This window comes from Chamaea fasciata, unplaced genomic scaffold (assembly GCF_029207755.1).
Source record: "Chamaea fasciata isolate MVZ Bird 193981 ecotype frontalis unplaced genomic scaffold, bChaFas1.0.hap1 SCAF_9, whole genome shotgun sequence".
NCBI lineage: Eukaryota > Metazoa > Chordata > Aves > Passeriformes > Sylviidae > Chamaea > Chamaea fasciata.
In genome coordinates, this window is record NW_027094094.1 from 32767324 (window position 1) to 32783705 (window position 16382).

The window sequence follows — 16382 nt, forward strand, 5'->3', positions numbered from 1 at the left end:
TTGTTTGTTCCTTTGGGTATTTAAGGGACAAACACTTCCCAACGCTGTGTGCGGGCTGGGGACAGCCAGGAAGGGTAAATCCTGTAAATATTTGACTTCTAGACTTGCCAAACTTCGGTAAAAGATTATGGTAAGAGATGTTGGGCATGCTGGAAGAGCTGGGATTGAGTGGAGCAGCCTGGAGCCAGGACCAGCATCCCTAATCATCGTGTTGCTTTTCCCTGTGTGCGGAGTGATGGGTAGGGGATCTCCACACTCGTCTTGAGGCTCCTGGCATATTTTCCTCCCGGAACGGACAGGAGCGCTGCAGGGGACACCGGCCATCAGCTGCCAGCATCAGTGTGGGGACCTCGGCGGCAGCGAGGGGACACACAGATCCCGACTCTCCCTGAGGAGCGAACCAGCTCCCTCCCTCTCCTTGGCCCGCGTGGGCTGCCCGCCCCCGTGCTGCCTCATCATCCGCGGGGGGCTGCGTGCGGGTCCCCCGGTATCCATGGCGATGGGAGGCTGTTTCCCCCCGCGCCCCCTCCCCTTCCCCGCTGCAGCCGCCGAGCAGCCGCAACCGGCACGGCGGCACCGCGGCGGCGGCACCGGCGCTCCGGACCGGGCGGGAGGGAAGAAGGGAGGGACGGGGGGCGGACTGCGCCCCCTCCCCGGGCAGCAGATCGCCTCCGGAGCATGGCAGCGATGCAGCCCCCGGAGCCGGGTCCGGCCGGCGGAGGTGAGTGCCAAGCCTGATATATTTTATCCCCTAAAAAAGCTACCCAGCCCTCATCCCAGCCCCCTATTCCATCAGACCAGACTCTCCCTGAGGTGGTTTCCCACAGCCAGGCAGGGAGGCAGGTGGTCCATCGCCTCCTGTCTGGTCCCCTCACCCCCTTGTCACCACGTCCGAGGTGTCAGTGCTGAACTGAGGACGCCTGCATCCATCCATCCATTCCTCCACCAATTCATCCATATATCCACTCATTCATCCATCCAGCACCAACCCGGGTGCTCAGCAGCCCCTTGTTTTCCTTTCCCCATCTTCCACCTTGCTTTTAAAACCACCTCCAACTCCATAGGATACCAACCTCCTGGCCATGCTGGACTGCAACCCCAAAAGATAAAGTCCAGCAAAGTTTTAGGCTTAATGTCACAGTTTTTGGGCAATCTCAACACAGTCTTTGCTATTGTTCCTGCTTACAAAGCTGGTTCACTCATCTAGAGAATCTCGATCCTGCTACTCCCTCGCCTCTCCAAGAGGCTCCTTCTTCTGTGTCGGCTGCAAACCACCCCAGCGCCTTTCTGAATGCTCACTGGAAATGTGTTGCTCAAATCCTGCATCCAGGGCTGGGGTATTAGGGGCTGGATAGGCCCCTTCTGCCAGCCGGAACCTTGAGGATGCCGGTGGTCCCGGCGGCTGAGAAAAGCATCTCGGCTGGCGAGCTGAGCACCGGCATCGGCACAGGGATAGGGGGATGCTCCAGCTGCCCACCACACAGCGGCTTTGGAGGGCTGTCTCAGCGCAGGGCTGACCTGCAGGCGCTTAGGCTGAGCCTCAAAGCTAAAATGTGCCTTTCCTCGCCTCACCACTGCAGCCTGGATTCCCCCGGAGTCAGTCCCGTCACCGCTGCAGGCAGCTCCTGCCCACGCCCGGCATCCTCCCGCAGCCCCGCCTGCGTGCGGCTGGGGAAGCCCGAGGGTGGGAGCCGCCGAGCCCCGCTCCCCGTAGTGACAAAATGCCACCCCCGCGCCTCCATCAGAAGCTCCCAGATAATGATCACAATGACAACTATCGCTTGAGATGGGAGGGGAGGGAGTCCTCTGCCCCAGCCCCTTTCCCCTGGTTATTGCGGCTTTGCCAGGGAGAACAAGATTTTGCGGAATATCGAACTGTAAACCTTGGGAGCACAAGGAGAAGCAGCGGCAGCCACCCGGGGTCAGGGATGCTCCCAGGCCAGCCGTGACTGGGAGCACACGGATACAGCTCCCATGAGGCCGGAGCATTGGAGTGTCGGGATGGGGATTTGCCTTCCTTGCATCATCCCTAAAACAAGGCCCAAGAGACCAGGATGTCTTCTGGGCCCCTCTAATTCCTCATCAAAAGAATGATGCAAAAAATAATGATATCAAGTAATAACGATATCAAAAAAGAAATATATCAAATAATAGTTATACCAATTGTATCAAACAATAACCATATAAAATAATCATTCAGCCGAGGTACTGCAGAACCTTGAGCTGTGTAACCCAAGGAGAATTGCTGGGGCACGAAGATGAGTCCAGCAGGACATGTCCCCAGCCAGTCTGGGCACTACAACAAATATGAAAACCCACCTCTGGAGGCATTAAGAAATGAAGGGAACAATTGCTTTATTCTCTCCCAGCTTCATTTTCCTGCCTTCCCTTCCCCAGGACCTTCCAATGGGACCTGGTGGCCAAACTCCAGCACCAGCCACCTCCTGAGGGAGAACTACACCTTCCTGGCGTACTACCAGCATTCCTCCCCTGTGGCCCTCATGTTCATCCTGGCCTACACCTTCATCTTCCTCATGTGCGTGATCGGCAATGTGCTGGTGTGCTTCGTCGTGGTGAAGAACCGCCAGATGCGCACGGTCACCAACATGTTCCTCCTCAACCTGGCCATCAGCGACCTGCTGGTGGGCATCTTCTGCATGCCCACCACCCTGGTGGACAACCTCATCACAGGTGAGCAGGGCACAGGAATGGAGAGAAAGTGTCCCCCCATGCATGAGTGGGAAAGATCCTTTTTTTTTTTTTTTTGAGGTTTTGCCTATTTGGGGTAAAATATGTTTGATCCTAATGCTGCATTTGCATATTTGTTTGAAGTGCAGCCATTCTTCACCAAGCAATGCTGGAAAAACCTCCTTCCTGCATCTACCTTCAACCCATGTTGGCTCAGCTCTGCCTGTTGACCTTTTCAAAGATAAGGGAGTTGGGAGGGTTCAGCTGCAGCAGCAGCCAGGTCATAGGGCAGGGTTTGTATTTATTGATTATTGGGTGTGATCTATTTATTGCCTTGGTATTAGGGTCAAGAAACAAGATTAAAGTCCTGCTGAGTGAGGATCCCAAAGTCGGTAGAAAAAATGACAGCCACTAGTTTCTAAGTGTAATTTCCCAATCTTTTTTACCAATTTTGGGGTTCTCCTTTAAGGATCCATGCTGGTAAAGACTATCTCCACACAAGCCCCCTTTTAGGAGCAGGACTTAGCATCCCCCAGCAGCAACACAGTGGATGTTAGGGGACCCCGAAAGGGAGCTGGGTGAGCCAGAGGCACCTACAGCCTCCATGGTGTCTCCTCACAGGTTGGCCCTTTGACAACACCATGTGCAAAATGAGCGGCCTGGTGCAGGGCATGTCCGTCTCCGCCTCTGTTTTCACGCTGGTCGCCATCGCTGTGGAGAGGTATGTTGGCATGGGGACATGGGGACCAAGAAATCTCCAGCATGCCCAGGTGCCCTGTGTGCTTCCCGTTGCGGGAAAGCTCCTGGGAGTGTCAGGAGCCTGTCACAGCTCTCCAAGAGGACCACAAAGCTGTCCATAGGACATTCTGGCAAGGTGTCTTTCCCCACATTGGGCTGAAAACACCAACCTATGAATGGTGTCACCACCAAATGACATGCGTAAAGAGCAACCCACGTCACCCTTCATTCCCACCCCTGGGCCCCGGCCGCCCTCCTTGCTCAGGGATGTCCCCACCAGGTGCCCAAAGCCACCACCAGCTGTTCTCCCACAGGTTTCGCTGCATCGTCCACCCCTTCCAGCAGAAGCTGACGCTGAGGAAAGCCCTGCTGACCATCGCCATCATCTGGGTGCTGGCCCTGCTCATCATGTGCCCCGCTGCCATCACCCTGACTGTCACCAGGGAGGAGCACCACTTCATGGTGGACACCTACAACAACTCCTACCCTCTGTACTCCTGTTGGGAGGCCTGGCCCGAGACGGGGATGAGGAGGATCTACACCACCGTACTCTTCTCCCACATCTACGTGGCTCCCCTCGCCCTCATTGTCATCATGTACGCCCGCATCGCCTTCAAGCTCTTCAAGTCGGTGGCACCTGCCCACGGCGGAGAGGAGCCGGAGGGGAGGAGGATCTCCCGGAGGAAGGCCAAGGTCATCAACATGCTCATCATTGTCGCCCTCTTCTTCACCATCTCCTGGCTGCCCCTCTGGACGCTGATGCTGCTGACGGACTACGGGCGGCTGAGCGAGGGCCAGCTCCGCCTGCTCGCCGTCTACATCTACCCGTTTGCCCACTGGCTGGCCTTCTTCAACAGCAGTGCCAACCCCATCATCTACGGCTACTTCAACGAGAACTTCCGCAGGGGCTTCCAGGAGGTCTTCAGGGCCCCCCTCTGCTCACTCCGCTGCCAGCGCAGGCCCTACACCCCCCGCAGCCACAGCCAAGGGACCCTCTTGGGCACCCGCAACCGCGTCTTCACCCAGGCGCCAACCAGCGACTCCCCAGCTGCGACCAAGTCAGGGCCGCTGGCCCCACGCCACGCTGGTGTCCCCGCATGGGACGGCTGAGGAGCCGTGGCCACCAAACCACTCTGGACCAAGGGCTTGTGGGGCGGGGAGTGGGGATTTGCCACGTCATGGCCATGAGACATTGAAATAAAAGTGTGTCCTGCTGATGCCTTGTCCCTGGCTAGGCTCCTCCATTTCCCCCATGGCACCATCCTGAGCCCTCTGGCACCGCAGACCCCTGCATCCCATCCAGAACCCCCCTTACCCAGCCGCAGTCCAGGCATGGGGTGAGGGAATGCAGGGATCCAGGAGAAGTGCAGGAGAACGAGCTGTCCTGTGCCATACTTGGCCATGCCATGCAGAGGCACGCAGCACCATGCTGTGCTGGACCAAGCCATGCCATGTGCAACCATGCCAAACCACTCTGCCATGGCCATGCCAGCCTGGACCAAGCCGTGTTGTGCTGGACCATGTTACCCCATGCTCCCATGGCCATGGGGAATGGACCATTCCCACGGCCATTCCGTGGATGGACGATGCCGTGGCTTTGTTGTACCAAGGCATCCCATACTGCTGTGGCCATGCTGGACCAAGCTGGGCTGGACCATGACATCTCATGCGACTGTGTCCCTGGTAGACCAAACCACGCCACGCAGGACAACGGCACTCCTTGCATTTGTGACCATTCTGGATCACCCTCCACACACTGCAGTGGCCATGCCATGCGGGACCAAGCCATGCCATGCCAGTCCGTGCCACCTCATGCCGTTACACCAATGCTGGGCAGAATCATGCCGCGCCAGATTGCGCCAGCCCACACTTCTGCGGCCACACCAGGCAGGATCAGACTGTCCTGGACCACGCCACCGCTTGCTACCGTAGCCACGCTGAACTATGCTAGGAAAAAGCTGAACCGTGCTGGGCTAGGAAAAAGCCGAACTGTGCTGGGCTAGCACCGTGCCGAACCGTGCTGGGCTAGCACCATGCTGTGCCGGTCCATGCCAGCCCACGCGGTTGCAGCCGTGGCGAGGAGGACCATTCCAAGCCGGGCCGGACCATTCCACGCCGGGAAGAACCGTTCCAAGCCGACCCGGGCCGATCTCTGAGGCGCCGCGTGGCGAGGGGGCGGGCCGGGAGCGCGCCCGCCCGCGCGCGCGCGCGCGGCGCCTGCGCAGTGTCCCCCCAGCCCCCGGCGGCGGCGAGCGCGGGCGCGTGCGCGGCGATGTCGGGGTACGGCGTGGAGGAGCGCGCCGGGCCCCACAGCCCCGAGTACCGGCTCTTCTTCAGTGAGTGCCCCGGCCGCCGCCGCCGCAGCGCCCCCGCGCCCCTTCCTGCCCCTCCGCACCCCGCCGGGGCTCGCCTGAGCGCGCTCGGGTGGGCGCCGCCGGGGTGTCCCCCGCCGGCGTCTCACTCCCGGCCCCCTCCCTTTGCCTTGCAGAGGATGCCGCCGGGCGCTACATCTCGCCCTTCCACGACATCCCCATCTACGCGGACGCCGGGAAGGTAAGAGGAGGTCCCGAAACACGCAGGGGATCGGGGGGTCCTGAAACATCCAGGAGATCGAGGAGTCCCGGAACATCCAGGGTGAATGGGGATCTGGGAACACACAGGGGACCTGGGAACACACAGGGGATCGGAGTCCTGAAACATCCGGGAGATCCGAGGTCCTGAAACATCCCGGGGACCAGGGGATCTGAGAACATCCCGGGGACCAGGGGACGTGGAAACACGCAGGGGACCAGGGAGTCCTGAAACATCCGAGGGATCAGGGGGTCCTGCAGCCTGAGGCAGCCGGGGGAGGCTCCCAGCTCCCCGCACTGCAGGAGCTCCTCATGGAGTCATTGCCTCGCCCCGCAAGGAATGGGTTCCTCGCCATCCTGGCCTCGGGTGGAGCGACCCAGCAGAGGAGAATGGATGATCTCATTCTCATTTTTTGCGTCAGAGAAGCGAGTGGTTGGCTTGAGCTTACTCATGCAGGCGTTTTGGGTTAGCTAAGCAGAAAACTGCTTTTTTCTGTAGTATCTACCTCCATTCTTATGGGTGCTTGCATGATATTTCGGGTTTGGGTTTTGGCTGCAGTATGGCCACTTTCTGCCTGCAGTATAATCCGACACTAAACAGAGAACAGGTTAAATTCCTGCTGTAGCATCTCCTGGGACCTCTTGCCTGGCAGAACCTGCCCCTTGCAGTGCTGCAGGGCTTTCACATCCTTCTAGCAGCCAGTGGTTAGTCAAATGAGGCTGCACTGAGTAAAAAATGCCCCAGCTTCAGGAAATCAAAATGGTTGTGTTTCAGTTTTCATGTAATGTTTTTCCAGTGGTACCTCGGGCTCTCTGACTGTGCCCTTTACTGTTGTAGCTTGTTTCTTTCTCTGACATGTACTAAAAAGCTGTGCAGCTCAGGAAATGTAGTGGAGCAACTGCTACTTGTTAGAGAGAGCTGAAATTCAGATGTGGGGAGTGGTTCTGGGAAAGGAAAAAAAGAATTTGCGGAGCTGAGAGATGAACCTCTGAAAAGCAGCTGATTGAGCTACTGAGGCAAAGGTGATGGAGCTACCTGAGGTGCTCTGGGAAGTCTGAGGTGGCTTTTGCCTTCTCAGAAGGGAAAAGATGGATTGTGTTCATCAAGGACAGTGGTCGAGTAGGGAAGCAGTTCCCAGTGCAGGTGCCTGGCAGGTAACCCAGACAAGGAAAATCCAGATAATGCCACGCTTTGCAAACACCTGCAGAACAGTGGAGGAAGGAGCAGGGGAGTGAGTACAGAGGTGAGGAGGACTTCCTTGAACTGGTCATGCTTAACAGGGGAAACTGGGCTACTGGTGTGCCCTCAGGCATGCAGTGCTGCTGCCAGCACCTCTGCGCCAAGTCGTTCAGGGAGAAAAGTCACAATAGCTGAAGGTCGAAGTCCCCAAAGTTACACAATAGTGCTGGTCCCATGAGGCCCTCTCTGTGGCTGGAGTGCCTCAACACTGAGCTTGTACTCATCACTTAGCAGGTGGGCTGCCAGCTACGTTACAGGGCCCAGCTCTGAGCAAAAGGTTGTCCCACTCTGTCTGGGCTCCTTGATCTTTATCCTCAGACTCCTCTAAGACGCTGAGAGGATTGCAGGGTGTTTTTTTCAGTCTCGGGATGGGCTGTGTTGACCTTACCTGGACCTGTGTCATTGCAAAGCGATGACCTTGGGCTGCTCTTAGTGTGTCTTTGGCCAAGTTGGACCATGGGGAAGCTTAAATCCTTGCAAAGATGCAGCCCCAAGTCATCTTTCCCTGCCTGCAAAGCCTGTTCCAGTTGCCTCATTCCTTCCCTCGAGTTAGGAATAAAAATAGTTCTGTGCCTTTCTGCATACAAAATGCAAATGAGCAGTGACCCCCTGCAATTAAGGGGTTGTAATAAAGCTATGCTAGGGAAGGGTGTGGGCAAAGTCAGTGATGTAACAGCACTTGTTGCACAATATCAATCCAATTATGGGGCAATACAGGTTCGAGGGACTTTGCCATGCTAATACTGCTTAAGTATTGGGGATTAGAAACCTTGCCCAGGCCAGGGAGCAAGGTTTGACTTTTTGTTAAAAAGCTGTAATCTCTTCAAACAGCAGATGTTAAGGTTCAGGCATGGAAAAGCTTGTTCTCTTGGACAGGAGGCTGACATTGAACTCTCAGCCCAGCTGGATCAACAGGAGATGTTTTCAAGTGTCACCTGTAAACAAAATACAGTGAGATGTGGTTCTGCATTTCTCCCCCACGTTTTTATCCTCACACCATGCCACTAGCAAGGTCTGCTTTTACAGGAGTGGCAGCTTGGAGAAGGGGCATCCTTCCCCACATCATGACTAGAATATTTGGGAGTGATGATCTCATTCATTCAGGGCAGTACATAGATAACCACACTATTAAATAGATGGCTTGTCCTGTTGGTCTTGTCTTCTCTGAATGGCCAGAGTGGCTCTTTCAGGAACATTAATCATTTAGTATTTAATAAATATGGCCCAAAGCCCATTTTGTTATGTCCAGGGCAGTTTGTATGCAGCTGTTTGCCATTGATTTAACCTGTTCCTATAGCCTAGGAATGTGATGGAGGTGTTTGTAGGTAGCAACTGATGGAGAACATGTGGGAACCTCAATCTGGCCTTTGGGGTTTGGTGTTTTGTGGGATTCACCTTGCAGAGATGATGTGTGACTGACTGCACTACAGGGCTTTTATCAGCTGTCTCAAAATTAGCACTGAAAAAAAAAAAAAAACCCAGCAGAAAAAGCCTTATGGTTTCAGGTGAACTGGCTGGTTTCTGTGCTCACTTGTATGTGTTCCCTAGTTTAAAGTGTGGCCCCAAGATTCCTTCCCACTCACTGCTCTTTTGCTTCCTTCAGAATGTGTTCAACATGGTCGTGGAGGTACCTCGATGGACAAATGCTAAAATGGAGGTAACTGCATTACAGTCCCAGTCTTAATCCTTGGCTTTTTGTAGATTCCTCCTCAATTCCACCTTGTTGGTTCCTCCTCAATTCCACCTCCAGAATCGGAGTGGTTTCTGACTTCTCCTGTCATTACTTGCTTAATGATGGAGGTCTGGTGAGGAGGCTGAAATTGCAGAAGTTGGAATGCCTTGGTGTTCTCCAGTGGCTTCTGGTTAAAGCAATATTTTATGGCTCTTAACCCCATGTGATTCCAAGGCTTGTAAGTCTGCTGGAAACCATATCCCAAGGGATGGCAGTGCAACAGGAGTTGTCCAGTATCTGTCACTGGCATCATCTCCTGGTTTCTTGGCTTGTCAGTTCCATTTAAAAAATTACTTTTTTATTCATAAAGCGTATAGCAGAGGGATTTATGTCACTTTTCTTTCAGATTTCCACAAAGGAACCCTTAAACCCAATTAAGCAAGATGTGAAGAAAGGGAAACTGCGCTTCGTAGCGAACGTATTTCCCCACAAGGGCTACATCTGGAATTACGGTGCCATCCCACAGGTACTGTGGGTTATCCCAGTGGCTCATCCATCCTGGTGGGGAGGAGGGAGGGTTCCTGCTATTGCCACTGTATTAATGAGCAAAAAAATCAGCAGAGAGTCTGATCTGGAGCACGGTGCTTGCAGCTGGATATGTCGTCCTGTGGAGGGAGAGAACTTGTCAGGAAAACAGGGATATTATTAAGGAGAAATCCCAAGTTTTAGGGTTCTATCTGATGTTAGAAACAAGCTCCCTGAGGCTGAGCAGCTGCTGCTCATCCTCAGCTGCTCAGAGGTCGGTTGGGCAGGAGCTGGCAGGTCCTTCTCTGTGGCTGAAGGGAGCTGTCATGGTGCATCTGGCAATGCAGTGCCTTCAGTTCCTGCCTGGCAGAGCACAAGGTTTTATCCTAATGGTGCAGGATTTAGGCTGAATCTTTATGGAAGACTCTTCTTGCCAGCACCCACCACTGCACAGATGTGCTTTCCCAGAAACAGTTGGTGAGGTGGGACCACGATAGTGACATCTGGACAGATGCTCTTCAATGGCTGGGGACTGCTAGATAAAGAGGGACTTCACACAAGGTTGTTTGCCTCTGATGTTCTCTAAGGCTGGAGTTTCCTCCAGAGAAATAAGCCGTCAGTGACAGATCACAGGCAGACACACTGAATTTGGTATTCCTGCTCTTGACAGTAGCAGATGTCGAGTGTTTTCCTCACATGGCTTAACGCAGGGCTTCGAAGTTGAGTTGTTTCCTGCTTGAATGGATTCTGGTGCCTGTTTCTTTGTGCACAATTGTGTCTTTTGAAGCCTTTGCTCCGTCTGTCATGTGTTTGTGGATCAAAGGTGTTTATGCATCAAGAGCTTAACACTTCCCGGTACAGAAATGTGATAGTGTTTGTGAATGGCCCCACAGCACCACCCAGGTGTCAAAACATCTTCCTTGAACACTCTGGATCCATCACAAGACCTACACTGGTCTTGTCCTGGCACGCAGAAGTTTGGGAAGAACATTCCTTTTTATATCTTAACCCCCTTAGGAGTACATGTTCCTTATGATGCAAGTGGGCATGAAGTGCTTTTCACTCCTGATCAGGAGCATGTTTTAAACAGCTCTTGTTTTTGGAGTCAATTAATTGGCTTCTGGAGTTGTGTCCTTCAGTGTGCATTCACCACGGTGGGTGAGATACACTGGGGAGCATAGTGGGACTCCACATTCTTATCACTTCTCCAGGGTTAACAGTGTCTTTAATTGTTTAATTAAAGGGAAACAATACACCCTGTCTGTCTTCCATCTCTGCTGGACTGCTATCTGGAGTTCAGGAAACTTCTGCTATGGAATGAATAGGGAGAGGAACAGGCAGGAAGCCAAATCAACAATCGCCCTTTATAGATGTGAACTTCACCTTTACGCAGCTGTGGGACAGAGGAGGAAGTCTGGAATGTTGTTGAAAGGGGGTTTGTGGGTAGGAGGGAGCTGCTTACCTTTTGGAAGACGAGACCTTTCAACTCGAATTCACTTTCCAGGCACAAGGGAAGCAGTAGGCCAAACATCTGACCTGGCAGCAGGTGTGAAGTGGGCCATCCTCTGTTTATTCCAGGCAACTGCATGCCCAAAATTAACCTGCTTTTTACTGCCTCTTTAAACCTGTGAGTTCTTATTCTTATGTATGGTTGATTTTGGTGTTGGTTTGGGGCTTTTTTTTTTCCAGACTTGGGAAGACCCGGGTCACAAGGATGAAAATACTGGTTGCTGTGGAGATAACGATCCAATTGATGTGTGTGAAATTGGAAGCAAGGTAACGCATCCTAAATGTCTCCTGAAACGTGTAATTAATGTCTCCAAAGTCAATTATCCAGGGACATTATTCATTTCCTACCTCCCCTCCCTTAACAATGTGATGTTTCCCTCTGCTGCCTCTGGAGATTGTTGCTGAGATGAGGCAGGGCTGATGAGCTGCTGACAGCAAGAGCTAATTTCATGGTACCTGGCTGCTTGCTGAGCTCGTGCACAGCCTCCTGTTGTGCACCCCTTGGATGCATCAGTGTGGACAACATGACCTTTTGTCCTTGCAGGTCTGCTCTCGGGGAGAAGTCATCCAAGTGAAGGTGCTGGGCACGCTGGCTCTGATTGATGAGGGAGAGACAGACTGGAAGGTAATCGCTATCAACGTTGAAGACCCAGAAGCAGACAGCTACAATGGTGAGTTACAGGGGGAAGGAGCAGGATCAGTGCTTCCCTTTCTCCTGAAAGGGAAAGCCTGCAGGAGGTGGGGACAGGGCTTGCTCTTTCCGTGCTGTGATACTAATCAGATGTGATGCTGCAAGGACAATCCTACAGCAAAACATGTCACTGCTGTTTGTCACGTGTGGCCAATGCTCTGCACAGCCTGGCATTCCAAACACAGGGTGGCTGCCCAGTGGAAGGAAAGGGATTGTCCCCCAAGCCTGTAATCAAAGCTGCTTAAATGTGTTCAGGCTCCTGGGGACACTGGGCATGCACACCCCGAGGATGAAACACTAATTTCCCCGAGGAGATACTCACTGTGTCTTCAGGGAACCTCTCTGAAATGTTGCTAGGGCCGCTAGGGAAGGGGCTGAAGGAGGCACAGCCCAGAACAACTCAGCAGAGCCACATGAAGTCTGTAATTCAGTAAATTCTGTTACTGTTTCTGGCTAACAAACCCCATGTCCCCTGGCAGACATCGAGGATGTCAGAAGGATGAAGCCTGGATACTTAGAAGCTACTGTGGACTGGTTCAGAAGATACAAAGTACCTGATGGAAAGCCAGAAAACCAGTTTGCTTTTAATGGCGACTTTAAAGGCAAGGTAGGATCACCTTCCTTTGCACAAAGGCACCTTGTCCCAAACCTTAGCTCAGGGTGTGTGGGGACACAAGTGAGTTGCTAAGAGAATGGATTTTTATGGGGCTGCTGGTAGTTGATTTCAGTTCATCCTGCTGTTTTTCCAGCCTAGTGACTGCAGGAATACCAAAAAAAAAAAAAAAAAAAAAAAGCCTGGGGTTATCACTGTGGTGTTGTTGAATATTTTCTTCATGTGGGATCATTTCAGGGCTGGGAGCCTCCATGTCAGAACCAGGTGGAAAACACCAGGTTTATTTGCTCCTTTTCTGGAGCAAAGGCAGCTTGACATCACCCTTTGTCTCCCTTACCTATTGGCTTTGTTCCACTGCAACCTGGTGCAAGTTGAACTTAGGAGTTAAAACACTTCTTCCTTCAGGCATGAAGTGTTCCCTCACACCCTGTGAGTAAGGCTCTGCCTTGGCAGCACTGCTCCTCTTCCTCTTCTCTGGGTTGGATCAGATAAGTCACTGCTCCTGAGCAGGTGAAATCCTGTCTTGGTGTCCTCACTCCTACTGGGGAGTTCAGTGAGGTGACTCAACTCCCAGAGCTCCTGAGGTGGTGCAGAGAAGGGGATTTCTTCCAAAAGTCCTCTCTGGGGAAGAAAATGGAAGTCATGAAGGACTCGTCTCCTTTGGCTGTAGCACAGCACTAGGTTGGTCAGGCTGGAACACCTTGCTGCCCCTCAGGATGGGTGAAACCTTGCAAGGAAACTGGAAAATCAGGATTAAGAACCTCACACATGCTCTGCAGTGTTTTATTTGGCTTGGTTTGGTATCAAACCAGGACGTTTAGTGCCGGCGCTCGCACCAACAAAGAACTGCGTGTGTTTTCTTCTCCAGCTGACAGGTTAATGCTTGAGCATATATTGCTTATTTTTAAGGAAAGAGCTTGATATGCCTGGAAACAAATTCATTTTTAAGTAGTTGCAAAGCCAGATCAGCTGCGTGTCCCTTCCTGCGGGCCTGAATCATTTGCCTGGAGTGGAGGAGAGCTCCTGGATCAGCAAGCTGCTGGAGACAAACCGAGTGGGAGGAGCAGCAGGGTGGAGGTGCTTTTATAATGGAGCACTGGTCCAAGATTGTGTTCAGTTTCTTTTGGCCCTAAGCTCACTCTGTGACCTTGGCAGATCCTCCCATCTTGAAAGCAAAACAATTCTCCTGTACAATCCTGGTTGTTTCAGCTGTTGTGTGCTGGGAGTTTCTGCTCTTCCTGAATGGCACCGGAGCGGAAGAGGTTTCTTCCAGCCCCTTCCAGAGCTGTCTAGAATCAGCTCCTTGTAAGTGATAGTCTGGAGAAGGCGGTCTGGTGCTTCCACGTGACATGATGTTTGTTCTCATCTCCAACTTCAGGATTTTGCCCTGGATGTCATCAAAGGCACCCACGAACACTGGAAAGCTTTAATAACGAAGAAAACCGACGGAGGGGGGATCAACTGGTAGGTTAATGCTTGTGGTAATGTGCACCTTCTTCTTCCCTAAACTTAAAAACCCTGGAAGGAACTTCCCTTCCTGAGTGGAGCCATGCTTTCTCTTAGCTGCTGGCTGTCTTCCCCAGGCCTTCCCCCTCCACTTGGCAGCTGTTAACTGCGAACCTTAACATTCCATTATTAATGCTCCTGGGGGGAAGGCTGGGCTTGCACGTTCTCACAAGTGCCCAATGTCTTCCAGCACCAACCTGACGGTGTCTGACAGCCCTTTCTGCTGTAGTCAAGACTGTGCAAAAGCTACTGTGGAAGCAGTAAGTACCAGTTTGAGTGGCCAAATCCCGGTGTTATTATGGGGAAAAAGGGTGCAATTTGTGTGGTGAACTGTCCTCTCTGTGTGAATGGCACATGGCATGCTCAGAATGTTCTGGGTGGCTGAACACCTGCTTCTGGTTAAACAGGATGGATGTGGAGCTAACCAGACATTCCTCCAGAGGCTTCTCCCTGCCCTTAGTCATCCAAGAGATGGAATTCCAAACAGAGTTTGCATGGAGGGTGAAACTTCTGAGCTGTAGCTTGGCTGTCAGCTCTTCTGAGAGGGTTTTAATATTTGGATTTCCGAGAGCTTCACAGTACAGATCTCCCTTTGGGAAAAGAGAGTCTAATTCACCAGGGATTTTGCAGCTTCAGAATGAAGAGCTCAACACAGAGTTCTCCTACTGAGACAGGTGTAGTTGTTCTGTCCAGCCTCAGGAATTAATTGTGTCTCCCTAGACTAGACGAGTACTGCTGTTGCAAACCTGAAAGGACTTCGAGGGAGGGGACAGGAAAATTATAATGCAAATCTTGCCTCTCTTCCATAACTGGAAACCTGAGTCTCTCTGTAGCCTTGGAGAGACCTTTAAAACCATTGTCTTGTTTTCTAAAGTGCTGGTATCCCAATAAGGGGTCTCAGTGAGGTTTTTGAAAGCCCTCATGGAGGACGTGTCACCAGCCAGGGATTTTCTCTGTCTTTGGTTGTTGAATACCAGGGAAAGTTCTTCAGAGGAGTTCTCAGAGAGTCCTTCATGCCTCTATTCCCCCATATTTTTTAAACCAACGTTGTAGGTTAAAAAAAAAAAAAAAAGGCAGTTGCCTGCATCTCTGTAGACTCTGGAGTGGGAGCTGCTTGTGCTGGGAATCAGATGGCCCTGGAGCCTGCACTTGGAGGAGAGCACCTCGGAGCACCTCTGGAATGGGGAGGCTCTGGGAATGACAGGACTCTGCACGTGAGCTCAGTTGTTCCCCTACAGCTGGCCAGCTGCCACAGGGTCTTAAACGGTGCTCAGGAAAGACTTGTGCAGCTCTCAGTGATGTGTGGAGAGTGCAAGGGCACCTCTGGTCTCTGATAACACCCTTCTTGTTTCAGGCACCACCGTGTAAAGCTGCCAGCCCCATCCCACCCGAAGGTGAGTCTCAAAACCCACCCAGGCATCCCAGTACAGAGCAGGGGCTTCCTCAGAGGAATTGTCCTTAGAAAAATGAGGGTCTGAACTAAACTTGGATGTTGCTGTAGCCAGGGCAAGGCCCAAGGGCAAGCTGAGGGCGGTGCTGGGAGCAGAAAGAGGAGCTAGGCTGACACTTCCAACCCCTCCATGGGGAATAAACCTGTGGAGAAATGCGTGGCTTCCATGTGGGCATGGGAGTTGGAGGTCAAATGGCTTTGCCTCCCTGAGTCAGCTGAGCCAGAGGGAAGCCTGGCTTGCTGTGCTTGCCTGCACCAAGTCATGGATGCTCCTAATGGCAGCCTGAGCAAGGGTGTCTGCTTCGGGAAAACAAATCCACGTAAACAGGGTTGTGCCAGAACCTGTTTGCTGTGCCGAGGAGCTGTTGCCAGGAGCAGAGCAAGCCCCTGAGCTGGAGGTGACACATACACGCTGCCACGTGACTGCTAAATAACTGGGTGGCTCACAGGGGACTAACCCTCTCCTTTTTTCTGCCCCACACAGTTGATAAATGGTTCTACTACCAGAAAAACTAAGTCCCGAGGATGGTGGTGAGACAGCTGTGTCCTTCCCACCGAGGAGCTGCCACGCGCAGGAATAGACCAGAAAAATAGCTTCAGTGTCAGCAAGAAGACCTTGCCTGTAACTTTGCTGATTAGAATTCCATACCTAGGAGTGACGTGTCTGCTGAGGCCCGGTGGAGGCCGGAAGAAATAATTTATAAAATCCAAACAGCCCTGCTTGTGCATGGTCGTGTGGTGTGCTCTAAGTCGTGACAGGAGATCACTCACCTGGGACGTGTATGGATGCTAGAAATAAAACCCACTGAAATCCAGTGCTCTGGGGCTCCCTTCTCTTTTCCATCCCTGGAGTTGAGGGGTCACAAGATCACAGAATCACTGAGGTTGGAAAAGACCTTAGAGATCATCGAGTCTGGCCTGTGACTGATCCCCCACGTCCAGTCTTTCCTTAAACGCCTCCGGGGATGGTGGCTCCAGCCCACTCAAAGTCTAGCCACCCTTTACGTGAAGAAATCCCCCCTAATGTCCAACCTGAACCTCCCCTGGAGCGGCTGCAGACCACGTCCTCAGCGTCAGTGCTGGCCTTTGCCCTGGGGGGAGGTTTACGGGGTCCCCCGCAGTTCGGGGCCGGTCTCGAACCCGCGTCCCCGCGGAGCGCGGGCGGGTCTCGAACCCGCGG

General features: G+C 52.8%; 2 protein-coding genes across 2 annotated transcripts; both read left to right on the forward strand.

The window, feature by feature from the left end:
- Positions 1 to 493: 493 nt before the first annotated feature.
- On the forward strand, positions 494 to 4586 carry NPFFR1 (neuropeptide FF receptor 1). Its single transcript, XM_066190647.1, is given in 5 exon segments — positions 494 to 677; positions 680 to 721; positions 2398 to 2691; positions 3310 to 3409; positions 3741 to 4586. Coding segments are annotated over 5 exon segments (1416 nt in total). The 3' UTR covers positions 4537 to 4586.
- A 1066-nt stretch (positions 4587 to 5652) lies between these two features.
- On the forward strand, positions 5653 to 16017 carry PPA1 (inorganic pyrophosphatase 1). The gene is made up of 11 exons (XM_066191782.1): positions 5653 to 5762; positions 5915 to 5979; positions 8840 to 8893; positions 9315 to 9434; positions 11123 to 11209; positions 11487 to 11613; positions 12113 to 12240; positions 13625 to 13710; positions 13943 to 14012; positions 15107 to 15146; positions 15687 to 16017. Exons 1-11 carry the CDS (start codon positions 5699 to 5701, stop codon positions 15716 to 15718), a joined length of 873 nt encoding a protein of 290 aa, XP_066047879.1. The 5' UTR covers positions 5653 to 5698; the 3' UTR covers positions 15719 to 16017.
- The last annotated feature ends 365 nt before the right edge of the window (positions 16018 to 16382 follow it).

Excerpts from the sequence above, each read along its gene's own strand:
- PPA1 (XM_066191782.1), top strand. The coding sequence starts at position 5,699 with ATGTCGGGGTACGGCGTGGAGGAGCGCGCCGGGCCCCACAGCCCCGAG. Across the intron at positions 5,763-5,914 it reads CGAGTACCGGCTCTTCTTCA|AGGATGCCGCCGGGCGCTAC; the intron begins GTGAGTGCCCCG and ends TTTGCCTTGCAG. Across the intron at positions 11,614-12,112 it reads AGAAGCAGACAGCTACAATG|ACATCGAGGATGTCAGAAGG; the intron begins GTGAGTTACAGG and ends GTCCCCTGGCAG.